This window comes from Mobula hypostoma, chromosome 23 (assembly GCF_963921235.1).
Source record: "Mobula hypostoma chromosome 23, sMobHyp1.1, whole genome shotgun sequence".
Lineage (NCBI taxonomy): Eukaryota > Metazoa > Chordata > Chondrichthyes > Myliobatiformes > Myliobatidae > Mobula > Mobula hypostoma.
In genome coordinates, this window is record NC_086119.1 from 17,891,538 (window position 1) to 17,909,466 (window position 17,929).

Consider the following 17,929-nt stretch of genomic DNA (forward strand, 5'->3'; position numbering starts at 1 on the left):
AAGATATAGAAATGCTGATAAATTGAATTGGCATTGATAGAACATCTTGGTTGTCATAGACATGATGTGGTGAATGACCAGTTTCTGTGCTGTATGACTCTGGACCCCTGGAGAAATTGTATTGGTCCTGAAAAAGTCAAAGATCGGCTGGAGAAGGCACTTTTATCTCACTGAGTCAAGGATTGTATCAATTTTAGTGAGAAGGCCAAGCAACCGCCTGTTTTTTTCAACGTACTTCTGGCTCCACATTTAGATAAGTAATTATCTAAAAAAAACCTTACATTTTCTTTAAAGACAAAATAATTTTACTGCATAAGGTCTGATAAAACTTAATCCAACAAGTATCCCTGGTGTCCAATCCTCTATTACCTGACAACTATGAGCTTCAGCTCTCCATGTAGAATGTTGTGAATATTGACGGTATTTTCATTATATCAGAGCTCTCTTGGAATCACTCTGTCCAGAAAATTTTTGGTTCAAAAACCATTAAATTTGTAGTTCAGTGCAGTTTTGTAGTACAAGGCATATATCCTTTCAAATATTATAAACTAATATATCATGGTCCATTCTATAAGATTCAATCTTATAAATAGTTGTACAATCTTATAAATAGTTGTACATCATCCCATTGGTAATTCACGGCATTTATGTTTATTTGATATTGTGTTGCTAAAACTGGCTGCCGTATTGTTGTCTCAAAGAAAATTATGGGAATCACTGTGTGATTTGAATGCCTGTTTATGTTTCTTCATACAAGAAATCTGCAACAACTTTGTCCTAACCTGTTATCACTGTGCAGATGATGTATAAAGGACATTGAAACCCTGTTTTATAGAATTTTCATTTGAGCCCACTTCTGAGTGAAGTTTATGGCCTTGAGCACTCATTTTTAGCTTTACTTTCAAGGTTATGCTAAAGTAAAGATCAGTTAAAGGAAGATTAAAATTAGAAAAAGAGCATGAATTTGATAAAAGCACATTGCACCATTCTTAAGTCATGGCAAATCCTTTCACAACACTCCCTCCATAAAAAGAAAGTTGTGTCCACTCATAAGAAAAAAATGTAGAAGCCAATTTGCACTTTGTGAAATGAAAACTCAAATTTGAACCAATCAATTCTTTTTTCTGCCTTGTCTATTTCATATAGGTCCAGATGATTATTAATATAACCAAAGCTCAAAGCCCTATCGTATAAGTAGTACCACTGTGGCCGTAGCTTTAATTCTCTACATTTACCTGTCTGTTGTGTTGATGAAACATAGATCACAGGAATAGTCTGTATCCTTGTCAAGAAGGCATTATAAGCTACAAGAAAATAATAAGTTACAGTTATCATTTGCAGTACTGTATTTTATATTAACTAAAACAATTCTTTAAACTTCTGTGCCTCGGGTAAAATTCACTGTAATCACTTGGATAAAAATAACTAACTCTTCACTTGAAAATCTCCAATAATAAACATGACATTTAAAGGGCACATAAAATTGAATTTTGAATAGGTAAGGTATTTCTAATATTCTTCAGACTGGCTGCTCATGCATTCCATAATCTACAGGAGTCAACTTTTCCCATGTTAAACCATCCCATGCTACATAACCAAACTTTCTCATACCATCATCCAATGACTATAAGTAAATGTAAATGGTTGGCTCCCAGACTTGGTGATGCTACATAGTACATTTCACAGAAAATTTGTACAGACATTGGAGAATGTATCAACTTGATTTTTCCTTTTCCTCTGAGAGAATTATTTAGAGTCATAGAGTAATAGGAAACTACAATATAGAAACAGGCCCTTCGGCCCAAATAATCTGTGTCAAACTATTAATCTGCCTAGTCCTATTGACCTGCACCAGAGCCCTCCCATGTACCTATCGAAATTTCTATTAAATGATAAAATCAAACCCACATTCACCACTTCTGCTGGCAGCTCATTCCACATTCTCACCACCCACTGAGTGAAGAAGTTTTCCCTCAAGTTCCCCTGAAACATTTCACCTCTCACCCTTAACGCATGACGATGTTTCACCAGAGTCAGCAGTTTGTTTTAAGGGTAAGAAGCAAAGATGGTAAGATTAGGGAACCCTTGTTAACAAAGGAAGTTGAAGATTTGATCAAAAATAAGAAAGAAGCATATGTCTGGTATAGGTATTTGGTATCAAGTGAGTCCCTTGAGGTGGATGGATTTGATGATCCACTGTCATTTTGTTTCTGGGATGTGGCACTGTCATTTTGTTTCTAAGATCCAACTCAGTTGAATACAAGGAGAGAATGTAAGAGAGAACTTAAGAAAGGAATTAGGTAGGCAAAAACGGGACGTTAACTGACCTTGGCAAGATCAAGGAAAATCAGAAAACCTCATAGATATATTAGAAGCAATTGAAAGAGTAGTTGGTCCTTTTAGGGATCAGAAAGAAATCCTATCTGTGGAGCAGTGGCTGTGAGTAAGATCCTAAATCTCATCTGTATTCACTAGGGAGAGGATGATGGAAAGTTAGGGGAAGGATTCACTGGTATCCTGGAATACGTTTGTGTCAGGAAGGAGGAGATGTTACTGATTTTTTACACACATTAGGGTGGATAAATCCCTAAGACATGATGGGATCTATCCCAGCATAGTATGGGAGGTAAGGAAGGAGAATTCTGGGCTTCTAACTAAGATTAGCTGTCCTTAACAAAGATGGAGTAATGTTGCTGGGAAAAAAGACAATGGGAATAAGCCAGGAAGCTACAGGCCTGTGAACCTTACATCAATAGTAGAGAAATTACTAGAAAAAAATTCAAAGGGACAGAATTTATGGTTACTTGGAAAGATGGGGACTGATGAGGAAAACTGGATCCAGAATTGGCTTTTTGATAGGAGAGTGGTCATAGTGAATTCTGACTGGCAGTGCAGCATAGGGATCAGGGCTGGAACCATCACTGTTTATCATATATCTAAATGACTTGGATGAGAATGTTGATGGACAGATCAATAAGCTTCTAGATGACACAAAAATTGGCCCGGTAGTAGATAGTGAAGAAGGTTGTGGAAGGACATAGAGGACACTGATCAGCTGGAAAGTTGGGTGGAGCAGTAGCAGATGGAACTTAATCCAAGTTTGAGAAAATACATTTTAGGATGTCAAATTATGACAGGGTGAATACAGGGTGAGTACATAGAGACTTTGGGTGCATGTTCACAGCTCATTAAAAATGGTGAAACAGGTGGCTAGGATAGTGGAGAAAATATTTGGAATGTTCATTTCATAGGCCAAGGCATAGAGTAAAGGAGTTGGGATGCAACATTGCAGCTGTACAATATACCGATTAGGCTGCACTTGGACTATTGGTGTACAGCTCTGGTCACCACACTACAGAAAGTATGAGGTAGCATTAGCAATAATGAGAAGAGGAGAGATTCACCAGGATGTTGTCTGCAATGGAAGGCTTTACTTTTAAGCACAAATTAGAGAGGCTGTGTATTCTCACTGGAATATAAGAGGTGAAGGTTGAACTTTCAGAAGTTTATAAAATTATAAAGGTCTTAGAAAGATTCCTGGAGTGAACATAGAACATAGAATAGTACAGCACAGTACAGGGCCTTTGGCCCACAATGTTGTGCGGACCCTTAAACCCTGCCTCCTATATAACCGCCCACCTTGAATTCCTCCATATTAGATTATGAGGACACGCAGTCCTCTTTTATTGTCATTTAGTAATGCATGCAATAAGAAATGATACAATGTTTTTCCAGAATGATATCACAGAAACACATGACAAACCGACTTAAAAACTGACAAAAACCACATAATTATAACATATAGTTACAATAGTGCAAAGCAATACCATAATTTGATAAGAACAGACCACGGGCACGGTAAAAGTCTCAAAGTCTCTCGAAAGTCCCATCATCTCATGCAGATGGTGAACCTCCAGCGCCGCAGACTTGCCGATGCAGCATCCTGGAAGCATCCGACCACAGTCCAACTCCGAGTCCGTCCGAAAACTCCGAGCCTCCGACTAGCTCTCCAACACCGAGCACCATCTCTGTTGAGCGCTTCGACCCTGGCCCTGGCAACAGGCAATGCCGAGGATTTGGGGCCTTCCCCTCCGGGGATTCTCGATCGCATAGTAGCAGTGGCAGCGAAGCGGGCATTTCAGAAGTTTCTCCAGGTGTTCCTCTGTGCTTCTCATGGCTGCCTCCATCAAATCAGGAATGTGCATGGCCCCCCAGTTAACACATATCGATATGATTCAGAACGGCTGTGCGCACTGCGTCACGCCGCCATCTTCTCCTGTCTAGTAGTCTCTTAAATTTCACGAGTGTATCTGCGTCCACCACCAACTCAGGCAGTGCATTCCACGCACCAACCACTCTCTGAGTAAAAAACCTTCCCCTAATATCCCCCTTGAACTTCCCACCCCTTACCTTAAAGCCATGTCCTCTTGTATTGAGCAGTGGTGCCCTGGGGAAGAGGCGCTGGCTGTCCATTCTATCTATTCCTTTCAATATCTTGTATACGTCTATCATGTCTCCTTTCATCCTCCTTCTCTCCAAAGAGTAAAGCCCTAGCTCCCTTAGTATCTGATCATAATGCATACTCTCTAAACCAGACAGCATCCTGATAAATCTCCTCTGTAACGTTTCCAATGCTTCCACATCCTTCCTATAGTGAGGCGACCAGAACTGGACACAGTACTCCAAGTGTGGCCTAATTTTATAGAGCTGCATCATTACCTCTCGACTCTTAAACTCTATCCCTCGACTTATGAAAGCTAACACCCCATAAGCTTTTATGGGGTGGGGAAGCACAAAGCTACGGAGTACAGGTTTGTCAGAGGACAGTAATTTAAAGGAGATCTGAAGGTAATGTTTTCATACAGAAGGCCATGGTAACATTGAATGAGCTACCAGAAGAAGTGGTAGAGGTAGATATAATGTTTAAAAAGCATATGGACAAGAACTTGTATAGATGAGCTGCAGAGGGATACAGATCTAAAGGCGGCAATTGGAGTTGGTGTGGATAGGAATTACAGTTAGTAAGGCCAATTTGGGCTGTGCTTATTTCCCTGCCATACAACTCTATGAAAGGAAAAACTTAGTGCTAAATGAGGGGAGAAAGTGTCTTTGAGGGTTATGGTTAAAACAAGACAGAAACATCATTAATTGCACTACATTTGATGAATATAGCCATTATCTGGAGCCTTCTAAATCAAGCAAATTTATCAGTAACGAACATCAAATAATGTCAATAAAATATACCTTTTCTTTCATGAAAATGCAACAACGCATAACTGCCATCTGTTGCTGAGGCACCAGTTCATACTCTTCTGACATTTTATAATATGTGGCAGAATTCTTTAAACTGATACTGTACAAATTGTCAGTTATTAAAGTACAGCTCTTCTGGTCATGGCATCAGTAACTGCCAATGACAAACGATGCAATGGTACTCAAAATATTTTGCAACAATGCCAATGGGACTTTTTCAATTTGTTAAAACTCTGTGCAAAGATCAAATGCAAGAAGGTTTTGTGCTATCTATATGTTTTAGCCCTTCATTTGGTAGTGTAATTTCCAAGTTTAGCAGAGCAAGAAACCTCCACTTGAATGTGATACAGTGAAACAAACAACAGAAGGCAATAAATATGACTGAATTAGTATTTAAATATTGGTACAGTATTTACCAATAAAGATGACTGCTGTTGTAGCCAGGACTGCAAATAAGGTGAACATCAGAACCTGGTAGGATTCTACTAGCTGATCAAAGAACGTAGGTTCCTCAAAAGGTAAACCTGCTATAACATATACAAAATAACTTTTCATTGGTTAGACTAAGATTCTTAAACTGCCATACAGTGATCCTAAATAATTAGATGTATTTAGTCAAATCACATTATCTTTGTAATGGAATTGGATAATTTGACAAAAAGCTTTTAACCTATACAAAAATGAAGCCATCAAATTGCATGTCACACCACAGTTTTTGTGACTTCATGCAGTTATTCAAAAACACGGACATAGGAAATGAATATACACTTAAAATCTTTCACTTACCATTTCTACCAGAAAAGATTAGATTATGCTATTGGTTCCTCTTTGCAAATCAAACTAAAAGGATATTAACTCCACTTTCTTATTTAAAAAAACTATTTACTTTAAGATAAATATTTGTGAAATCAGTGGGAAGTGGGAATTCCATAACTGACTGTGTATGAATAAATAAATTAATATATCTATACCATATGCTCCTACTCTCTGGCTGACATGCCTGGCAGAACCTAAATAACATCAGTGAGTAATAGTGTTACTGTTTCACTGTCCAGGTTTTTTGTAATTGTTTATATATTTTACCTATTAAAGTGATGATGACAATAATCAGAATTATTTTTAACTTTCCAGGGTGAATGATGGGAAATAAATAAGGTGGATGCAAAAATCAGAGCAGAACTGCAGAAATAGCGACCAAAGGTAAATGACTAACTTTGAAAGTGCAAACAGAGATTCAGCCCCAAAGGTGGAAATGTTGAAAGGGAGTGGAGTATTACAAGGACATTAATAAAGATTTTCTGATACAATGGGATGAAGTACTCAAGGTGGCAAAGTCAATACGTGGCCCAGTATTCTGGTTTGGCTATTCATATGATAGAAAAGGTTACAATAGACAATAGACAACAGGTGCAGGAGTAGGCCATGCTGCCCTTCGAGCCAGCACCACCATTCACTCTGATCATGGCTGATCATCCACTATCAGCATCTAGTTTCTGCCTTCTCCCCATAACCTTTGATTCCGCTATCTTTAAGAGCTCTATTCATCTCTTTCTTGAAAACATCCAGAGACTTGGCCTCCACTGCCTTCTGGGGCAGAGCATTCCACATATCCACTACTCTCTGGGTGAAAAAGTTTTTCCTCAACTCTGTTCTAAATGGTCTACCCCTTATTCTTAAACTGTGGCCTCTGGTTCTGGACTCACCCATCAGTGGGAACATTCTTCCTGCCTTCAGCATGTCCAATCCCTTAATAATCTTATATGTTTCAATCAGATCCCCTCTCATCCTTCTAAATTCCAGTGTATACAAGCCCAGTCGCTCCAATCTTTCAACATATGACAGTCCCGCCATCCCGGGAATTAACCTTGTGAACCTACGCTGCACGCCCTCAATAGCAAGAATGTCCTTCCTCAAATTTGGAGACCAAAACTGCACACAATACTCCAGGTGTGGTCTCACCAGGGCCCTGTACAGCTGCAGAAGGACCTCTTTGCTCCTATACTCAGTTCCCCTTGTTATGAAGGCCAGCATGCCATTAGCTTTCTTCACTGCCTGCTGTACCTGCATGCTTGCTTTCAGTGACTGATGTACAAGAACACCTAGATCTCATTGCACTTCCCCTTTTCCTAACTTGACTCCATTTAGATAATAATCTTCCTTCCTGTTCTTTACCACCAAAGTGAATAACCTCACATTTATCCACATTAAACTGCATCTGCCATGCATCTGCCCACTCACCCAGCCTGTCCAAGTCACCCTGCATTCTCATAACATCCTCCTCACATTTCACACTGCCACCCAGCTTTGTGTCATCTGCAAATTTGCTAATGTTACTTTTAACTCCCTCATCTAAATCATTAATATATATTGTAAACAGCTGCAGTCCCAGCACTGAACCCTGTGGTACCCCACTGGTCACCGCCTGCTATTCCGAAAGGGACCTGTTAATCGCTACTCTTTGTTTTCTGTCAGCCAGCCAATTTTCAATCCATGTCAGTACTCTGGCCCCAATACCATGTGCCCTAATTTTGCCCACTAATCTCCTATGTGGGACTTTATCAAAGGCTTTCTGAAAGTCCAGGGTACACTACATCCACTGGCTCTCCCTTGTCCATTTTCATAGTTACATCCTCAAAAAATTCCAGAAGATTAGTCAAGCACGATTTCCCCTTCCATGCTGACTCAGACCTATCCTGTTACTGCCATCCAAATGTGTTGTAATTTCATCTTTTATAATTGACTCCAGCATCTTTCCCACCACCGACGTCAGGCTAACTGGTCTATAATTCCATTTTCTCTCTCCCTCCTTTCTGGAAAAGTGGGCAACATTAGCCACCCTCCAATCCACAGGAACTGATCCTGAATCTATAGAACATTGGAAAATGATTACCAATGTGTCCACGATTTCTAAAGCCACTTCCTTAAGTACCCTGGGATGCAGACCATCAGGTCCCGGGGACTTATCAGCCTTTAGACCCAACAGTCTATCCAACACCATTTCCTTCAGTTCATCCATTACCCTAGGTTCTTTGGCCACTGTTATATCTGGGAGATTGTTTGCGTCTTCCCTAGTGAAGGCAGATCCAAAGTACCTGTTCTACTCGTCTGCCATTTCCTTGTTCCCTATAATAAATTCATTCTTTTCTGTTTCTAAGGGCCCAATTTTGGTCTTAACTATTTTTTCCCTTTTCACATACCTAAAGAAGCTTTCACTATCCTCCTTTATATTCTTGGCTAGTTTACCTTTCTAGCTCATTTTTTCTCCATGTATTACCTTTTTAGTTATCTTTTGTTGCTCTTTAAAAGTTTTCCAATCCTCCGGCTTCCCACTCATCTTTGCTATGTTATACTTCTTCTCTTTTATCTTTACTGTCCTTTACTTCCCTTGTCAGCCATGGCCTCCCCTTACTCCCCTTAGGATCTTTCTTCCTCTTTGGAATGAACTGAACCTATACCTTCTGCATTATTCCCAGAAATACCTGCCATTGTTGTTCCACTGTCATCCCTGCTAGGGATTACAGAAGGGTGAGGAAATAATGGACCCAAAGAGTGTAATCCATTGTGTTGAAATCACGAGAGATGAGGCCACTTGATGTGATGGAGTCACAGAAAAGTACAGCAAAGAAACAGGCCCTATGGGCCATGTAGTCCATGCCAAACTATTTAAACTGCTTACTCCCGTCGACCTGCACAGGGACCATAGCCCTCAACACCCCTACCATCCATGCACCTATCCAAACTTCTCTTAAACATTGAAATCGAGCTTGAATGCATCACTTGTGCTGGCAGAGTGTTCCAAACTCTCATGACCCACTGAATGAAGAATGAGGAAAGAAAGCTGTGGTTATCCCTGAGAAAAAATATAATGATACTTGGGTGCCTTGATTAGTTCAGTCCTAACTGCAGGAGTTTTGAGGGTTCTCCAGCCCCCATAAGCAACTTGAGACAGGGCTAGACACCCAACCTCAAGGAATCCAAGAATGGTGTAATAGTCGGGTTTTTAGAAATACAAGTCTTTCACTCCATTTTGTTCTTTTTTTTAAAAGAGAACAGAAAATATCCACAGAGCAGAAGAAAATCGACATATTTTATGATACACTACTGAGTCTTCATGTATTATTCCAATTTTAATATTTAGAAAGACAATTTTGACATTATAATATTTTAAATTTTCGAGGCATTCAGTTCTAAGTCTTAAAGAATTAAATAAATCCATTAAAGAAATCTTCCACTTAAAAAGAGCTCATTAAATACTGTGGAAAGAAAAGGTAATAATGCACATATAATAGTGGTAAATTTTACCTCTTCTACCAATGTTGGCTCCACTCCTCAGGAATGTGACTGATGTGTGAAACACCTGCCTTGTCAGTGGGCTGAATACACTGATATTGGTGCATGAAAATCCCTGCTGAAGAAGGCTAAGATTGGCAACACTTAGTGTGTAAACAATGCTGGGCACAGCATGTAATTTGATAGGCTGACTCACCACAATGGCAGGTGATTGAGAACGGACCTAAGGTTAGAATTAAATAAGATGATATGAATGTTTTTATACAGTTATCAATATATTTCATTGTACAAAAATATCTGACCTCACGGCCAAAAAATGTACACTTGACCTCATTGTCACAAGTTATAAACAGATAAACCAGGCAGTGTTGCTGTTTCTGATCATTATATGATTGTTATTAATAGTGCATATCTGTGGACATAAGATGAAGTCACCATCAAACTTATCTGTGAGATCTCACAGTCAAAATGACCATCAAATACACATATGGGTATGGTGTCAAGATGTTACAGGGTGCATAGTGCTGAATAATATGTATCCCAGTAATAGGTAAATGATTGTAAAAGAAAGGGCGAAGGCAACAAAAAGAAAATAATCAGTCACATTAGCACTAGTATTACTAATATTAGTAATAGTACTACTACTATTATTTTATTAAAACTTTGTTGGACATGTATATTCCAAAACCAAGCTATTTTGTCTCCACAATTACCAATTCAATAATTTTTTTCATGGATTCTTAAATAAGTGCCAAAGTATACTATGAAACAACTATCTAACTATTAATTCCTCTTATTGTTGAAAAAATATTTGAATGCAATTTAACACACAGTTAATGAGCTGGAAATTTAAGTGTATCTACTTCAAATTTGTTGCAAAAACCAATAAATGTAAGATGCATGTCTTGTCCGTGCATTAACAAAGGTTTTTTTTTTGTCATGCTTCTGTCAAAGTTCCAACAGTTGTGCAGAAAACAGCTAATTTTCACTTATGGTCTATTATACAATTGATATGGATGTCAACTTGTGTCAGTTGACGTTTTGTGTTGAGGCCCTTCATCTGGACTGGATTGGTATTTGTGATGCCGTGTCTCAAATTTACAACATACTAATTTACAATAAACACACACAAAACGCTGGAGGAACTCAGCAGGCTAGACAGCATCTATGGAAAAAAGTACAGTCGATGTTCTGGGCTGACACCTTTCGGCAGGACTGGAGAAAAAAAAGATGAGGAGTAGTCATTTTGTGTGTGTTGCTTGGATTTCCAGCATTTGCAGATTTTCTCTTGTTTGTGATCTAATTTCCAAAACATTGTTCAAGAATTCCTCAGCAATCTTATTTAACTCAACAGTATAATTGTTTACCTCCAATTGATTCAATACTTTATCTATGCCAAAAATGGTGATGTTTACTATTGGCTCTTTATTACTAAGAGCAACAGCTGATTGGTTCATGTAAAATCCAGGGATGAAGGGGATCTCAGTCCTTCCAACTTGTCCTGCATAATGTCCTCCCAGAACAGAAGCTTTCAGAGATACATAGGTGTCTCCCCCTATGCTTAACTCCCTCTGAAGAGAATCTGGTAATTCTTTTATAGTGACTGTACAGCTGTATTGACCTGCAAATTAGAAAGTCTCTTAGTAAATCTGATAAAGAAAGGCACCTATCATAGATACCAATGATTGCAGATTGTATTGTGGTAAATTTTAACATTTAGTCAGATGCATATTTTCTTTTATAAATGAATTGGACTTTATTTTTTTCCTCAAGACTGTTAAAACATTAACTTTTACAGCATCTTTATATTACTTAACACTTTTTAATTATTTTTTGCTTGAGGACAGGATTTCAGGAACCCAAAAAAGTGCATGCCAGCACATTTTTCTGGTTTGAAAAAGGTTCAGAAAGACCCAATGCAAGAATACAAAATTAAAAAGACACAGTGGCTGATGCCCTGATCTTCAAAAGTCCTTTCTCTCAATCAATTAAGTGCTATGCTGGAACCCTGAAGAATAGAGGTAAGTTTCAAGAATGTTGACTTTCATTGAGAGCTTACTTCTAAGATATGATATGGGGAATGATCAGTGTTTTACAGGGTTTCACAATAAATCCTCACTTTTGGAGGGCTCTGTGGTACAGTAAAGGTAGATTGGTAAACATTTTATCTTATTAATGTTGAGAGTAAGGCCCATCCAGTCATATGCTTCAATGAAAGCAACAGCAATGGCTTTAAGCTTAGCCTCTGAATATACACAAATGCTCAGCTCAACTACTGATGATTGGTCCAGATAGGTAGTTGCCATAGGCTGAACAGTTTCCCATTATTTCTGAAGATTAGGTTCAGTGCCTTAGAAGTCTATTGGAGATTGGAGGTGAGATGCCATAAGGCAAGTAAGATTAAGAAAAGTGTTGGAGCAATGATGTAGCCTTGTCTTACGCCTGTATTCACATGATTTAGTATGCCATTGAAAGTCTCACTTTGATCTTATTCAATAAAGCTTAAGATTTTCAATGTGTGTTACAGCAAGACCTTTACGTAAATAGGTTAGTTTCATGTCATTTGAAATGACTTCCATTAATTCCACGGACATAGGCTATAAGCAGTGCATGGCCGAATTACTGAAAACAGCTTTGATATTTCCATGTTAAACTCTGCATGGATGGAAATCCCAAAGTAGCTGTCAGTTACATAGAGTGATGGTGACAAAGGCATATCATTGCTTTATATCTGGAAATTTTCAACACTTCCTGGTAGCAATAATGGGCATTTCAGCAGAAACCTATTTCAAAAACCTGCTTTATGCAAACAACTTCAGGAGTCATAACTGTACAGGAAAGGATTGAAGTCATGTAACCAGCTTTGTAATCATAAGGTTCATTCCTTAAAATGTTCATTTCTATTCACAGCTCCTCAGCAAAGTAAGAAGTTCATGTTTAAATGCCTGAAGAGCTAGACAACCTGCAGACATAAATTGATCATGGGCAGTAATATGGAGGTCACAGAAACACAGGACGTCTCCAATCAAATTACCTCTCCCAATATACAATCTGAGACCATCACCAAGCCTCAAGAATCATCATTTTGTAGGGAAGGAGGCTCATTAATGACCAGAAAATCAACTGAACCAACCACATTAATACTCTGATTACAAGGTCAGACAGTGGATGTGACTTATTTCGAAGGTTACTTCGAAAAAGCACATTATCTTGACTTGGAAACATATTGCAATTGTTTCATTGTTATTGGATCTAAATCCTTATCCAACATCAGTGTGGAGATATGTTCACCAGAAGAAATGCAATGATTCAACAGAATGTCCTTGTCAGCAATGGTAAGATCTGAAAATAAAATGGCATTATTTAGGGCAATAATTAAATTCTATTAGATATCTTAATATTAGAAATGGTACTAACAAGTGTGAAATCTCGTGACTCTAGAAAATTCTGTTCACAAATTTACCTGTATCTGTAATGAATTCGGGTTCCACAGAGAAAACAGAGGCAGCTAAACCTTGTAACACAATATTATTAAATCGCACAGAGCAGGCAAGGTTTGATTCTGGGTTTAATTTTGACATAGCTTTAACATGAGCGAAACTGCAGTCTCCTGGGCAAATAAAAACAAAGTGTTGTAACACAATTTGTATATATTTAACTACATATACCAATTCAAAATCATAGAGCAAATAAATATTTCCGTAGCAATTGATAGTAACATTTTGTCAGCCAGATCTAATTCAACACAAGTTCCTAACTTTATCCAAGTCAGGAAAGTTGTAGGAGGGGAGGAAGGAAAGAGGTGGAGAGATGGCACTCCAATCAGGAAAGATATAAATAAAATTTAGTTCAACATATGAAGTAAGTCCTCCCAATGTTGGTGTTAAGGTTACTGTTTAATTAAATCAAATCTTTGCCCGTTTTTCTAATCCCACCAGTTAGATTTTTAGTGTTTTTGTGGATTAACCACTTCTACAGCAATTAGAATGTTATATACTATCTCAGTCTACAACAAACCTTTTGCTCAATAATATGAAGCAGTAGTTACCACTTAGTCTCCCATGGCTTTTTCACAGAGAAACAAGTTAACAGTCTTCTGATGAAATAGGGATAGACAGTGGAGAATAAGGATGTAATGATATAATTCAATTGTCATTTTAAATTCATGCATTGCCTTCTTTTCCCTGTTGTAAATTCCTAGGTGCAAATTTAGATTGTAAACTTCCTAGATAAAAAGGAATCGTACTGCAAGAAAGCCTTTCTGTCAGTGAAAGAAATGCAGTATTTTTTCTGATGGGCAAATAGTTTCTCAATGACCACTCACCCCTCAGGCTGGTATCTTTGTTCATAGTAGTCACGAGAAATCTGTACACATTAAAGCTAGGAAGACCAATAACATGTTTGAATCCATGAAAGGAAATGGAGACTTTTCCTACACCAGTAACTGTGATCTGAAAGGGAAAGGGGAGAATTATCGCAAAACTGTTACTGAAAATAATGCATAAGTTGTACAGGTAATGAAGGTTTCAATGTACTTACAAATTTATGCATTTCTGTTTTTCTTTGACAATTGGTAACATGAACTATGTAATGAAATTTTTGCTCCTATCTCATTTATAAGATTAAATTTGATATGCAAACTAGGCGGGTTTGAGAAAGAAGAAATTAATTTCCACGGCCTCTTACTTTTTTGATGTACTCTTAACAAGAATAATTTTTGTTAATAATTTATTTGTACTAAGAAACCAAGATAAATAGTTTTCCCATCAGTTGCTGCAGTAGCTTACAATAAGTTACTTATCAGAGCGCGTTATGTCAAAGTTAAATGATGAAAAACTTACCTCTCTATAGGTTCTCACGATTCCTGGAATATCGTAATAGATTATAGTTGACCCTGTGCTCCGGGTAACTCCCAATCCTGTGGTAGGATCGATCTGCACAATTTCATTTGATAACAAATACCAGTTCCCAGGCTCACCTAAATGAATGCTTCAGTTTTCATTTCTATATAAATAACTTTGAAAAGAATCAGCATTTTGAAAGCTCATTCAGCATTCTAAAAGATGACAAAAGCACTTATGGAGAACATATCAATAACAGAAACAATTTCATCTGTAATATTCAGCATTTGTTAAAAATTAAAAATAAGAGAAATTTAATGATAAATGTTTATTTTGAATTTAAACTCTTTCGGTATGCTGATATAGAAAAATAAAATTATACATCTTCAATGAGTATAGCGTTTTGGTCTAACAACAAACTCCTTGACCCACTCATAGGAAAGCTTTCTTCCTCTAACAGCTGTGAAGATTATAAGTTATAATTATTGCACCACCTGTAATAAAACAGACAATGTCACAAAACGAAGTGTAGAAACATGCCATATGTAGATAGTCCTAATTAGGTATAACTATCACACACACACACACATATATTATGGAGCAAACAGTGTCTGCCATTACTAAACTTCCTATGATTCTAAGATAGCGGTGGTCATGGTTGTCTGTTGTGTCCCACCAATGAGAGGATGCCACAGTAACATAGAGGTTAGCATATCATTATTACAGTTCAGGGCATGGGAATTTGGAGTTCAACCTCAGCGTCCTCTGTAAAGACTATCTGTATGTTCACCCCATGGAATGTGTGGGTTTTCTCCAGGTCCTTGGTTTCCTTCCACAATCCAAAGATATCCTGGGTAGGTTAACTGGTTATTCTAAATTGTCCCATGATTAGATTAGGGTTAAATCAGGGTTGTCGGGGTTGCTGGGAGGGCCTATTCTGTGATGTATTTCTGAATAAAAATTTTAAAAACCTGTGAGGTGGAGCTTTTAACTGGATAAGCCATTGCACTGGGGCAGTTCCACTCTTTTAATCTTGGAGGTTGGGTCCAGTGGTATGATCATGGGGTCTTCCTTGGTATCAGTGGATGACCATGACTACTTTTGTACCTCGTTGTGCTCTTCGCTTTCCACGGAATGTTGCAGAGCCGGCTTCTTGACCATTGTATTTCACTGTACATCTCATTCGCCTAGTCGCCTCGGCTTTGCATGCTGAGGCAGGGATGTCCCTATCTCACTGGGGTAGGAGGCTGCTGGCTACTCTCACCTGGTTTAGGCTGCCTGTTGAAGTAGTTTACTGGGGTGTGGCTGTGTCACACACAAACAGCTATCTGGAGCCACAGGTGAGAGAGGAGTGTCTGGTAGGAACCAAAGGTGAGTGAGATGCCCCGAAATGGACACAACAAGTCCCTTCACCAGAGGTGCTACCCCTTCCCTGGACAACCCATACATCCTAGTATGTGGTAATAATAAGGTAATTCAACCAGTTTCCTCAAGTGACTTGAACGCCTACCTATGTCACTTGAGGAATGTAAGGCGAGAGACTTGAAGCCATAGCATTCTCTAAGGCAAGTATATAATAAAACAATAAAGTAGTTTAACATTTTCGTTATTGAGACTACCTTTTACTTAAAATTTCAGATTTCAATTTACTTGAAGTTAGCTTGCACAGCAGCTTTGCTGGGATGCAATGGTCCAGATCTATAGCTGCTCAGGTAACCAAAATGTTATAATACCTATAGCCTTCTGAAGCAGGGAATTTCAGAGATTTACAAATCTTTGAGAGAAGTATCTTTTCCTCCCAGTCCAAGTGTCTGGCTCCTTATCTTGAGATTCCCTCCATTGTATTAAGTCTAAATCTTATACTGTACGTTGAATTGAGATCATTGTATCTTCTAAGCCATCATCCTTCTAAATTCTGTTGGGTCATTCTGCTCAATCTTGCCTTGTAGGACAAGAATCCCCTTCATTAGTTTAATACACTGATTGAACAGTTGGCTCTATTATCCTAGGGATAAAAGTTGGTTGGTTACATCTAAGATCAATTACAGCAGAATAATACTTTGTTATTAATTCAGATATTTCAGAAAATGATTATTTTAAATCATCAAAGCAACTACGTTAAATTCTTCTTTTCAGACAACTGACTAACCTTCTTGGCTTACGAGGACACTGGAAAAGCATATTACATCACTCAGTATCACATGCTCCGATATATTGGGCCATATTGCATACTGGATAGGTATTGGAATATAGTCTGCAATGCCTGGATGTTTCTTGTCCCAAACTGCAAGTATGGTCAATCCTACATTGGCAGCTTGAGCCATGTAAGTGTAATTACTGGTGCCAGGTCCAATCAGCAGAAGATCATCCCTAAAATGATTTAAAACAAATGTATTAACTTTTCAGGCAATGAAAACTCAATAATATGTCACTTTCAAATTTCGTTCCTGTCACATTTTTAAAGTAATCATTCTTAAAGTGCAATTAAATATGTTAATAAGAATGGGAACTATGGAACTAAGCTGACAGCTTTACCAATTGAAAATAATTTTGTAATAATAACTTTAGGTCTTAATAATAACTTGATGCTCAGCAATACATTATTTAGTGGAATCATAATCTATTCTGTCAGCCAGAAGGGGCCTGTGTAAAATGAATTCAGACAGCAGGCATTAATTCACTTCACAAAGCAAATCAAAATTTGTCACAAATAGGCACCTTCATAACATTGTTCTCAGAAAACTTTCACGTTACTTTGATACTTAAATCAACAGAAGTAGTACAATGAAGGCATCAAAGAAATATATTTTATGTCTGAGGAATTTGAAGATTACCAACTTCAGGCACTGATGGATGAAAAATCCATGGCTAGTGTACACCTGCTGTAACTCCAATGGAAGAGTTGTAAATTATTCAGGAAAGTAAACTTTCTGGATCACACACCAGTGATGTGATGTGGATGCCTTCATTTTTGTTTTAAAATTTTTTTTTAGGTAGTCTCCTTAGAAAGAGGTCAACAGTAGAAGCACTATTTCTCAGGATCACTTGTTGTTCAGCAGAACATTCCAGTCCCACTAGTGTGTTGGGTGCTTAGATCCATCTCACCTGTTTTAACGGAAATTAAGTGCCTTCTGTAACCTCTGACAAGTTTTTTTTTGTAATTTATTTTTTTTATTGAAGTTCATCATCAAACATTTCCATAAGATGTATTTCAGATACTGTACATATATATCATATAATCATATTTGTCACAAATCTCCACATAATATTTATCTGAGGTACATATATAGAAAGGAGAGGAAAGAAAGAACAATCGAAAGAAGAAAACTATGTACAAAGTAGGGAGTAATCTTTTTTTAATAACATATTCATTGACTTGTGAGAATAAAATCAGGCCTACGAGGTGTTATGTAGTTAAACCATTTTTCCCGGTATGAATCAAATTGTTCCAACTTATGATTAACAGATGCTGTTCTCTTCTCCATTTTGTAAATGTCCATTGTAATTTCCATCCATACATTTAAAGTTGGGCTCTCCTGTGATAA

At 37.8% G+C, this 17,929-nt stretch overlaps 1 protein-coding gene across 1 annotated transcript in view; it reads right to left on the minus strand.

The window, feature by feature from the left end:
- Positions 1-17,929, minus strand: part of LOC134336991 (nuclear pore membrane glycoprotein 210-like) — a 146,805-nt gene that overhangs the window by 2,018 nt on the left and 126,858 nt on the right. The window contains exons 32-39 of the mRNA XM_063031734.1: positions 16,534-16,754; positions 14,385-14,521; positions 13,868-13,994; positions 13,007-13,153; positions 10,911-11,164; positions 9,556-9,766; positions 5,670-5,780; positions 1,236-1,304 (exon numbers count right to left, since the gene is read on the minus strand). Of these exons, the coding sequence (XP_062887804.1) occupies positions 1,236-1,304; positions 5,670-5,780; positions 9,556-9,766; positions 10,911-11,164; positions 13,007-13,153; positions 13,868-13,994; positions 14,385-14,521; positions 16,534-16,754 (1,277 nt within the window). The remainder of the gene's footprint in view (positions 1-1,235; positions 1,305-5,669; positions 5,781-9,555; positions 9,767-10,910; positions 11,165-13,006; positions 13,154-13,867; positions 13,995-14,384; positions 14,522-16,533; positions 16,755-17,929) is intronic.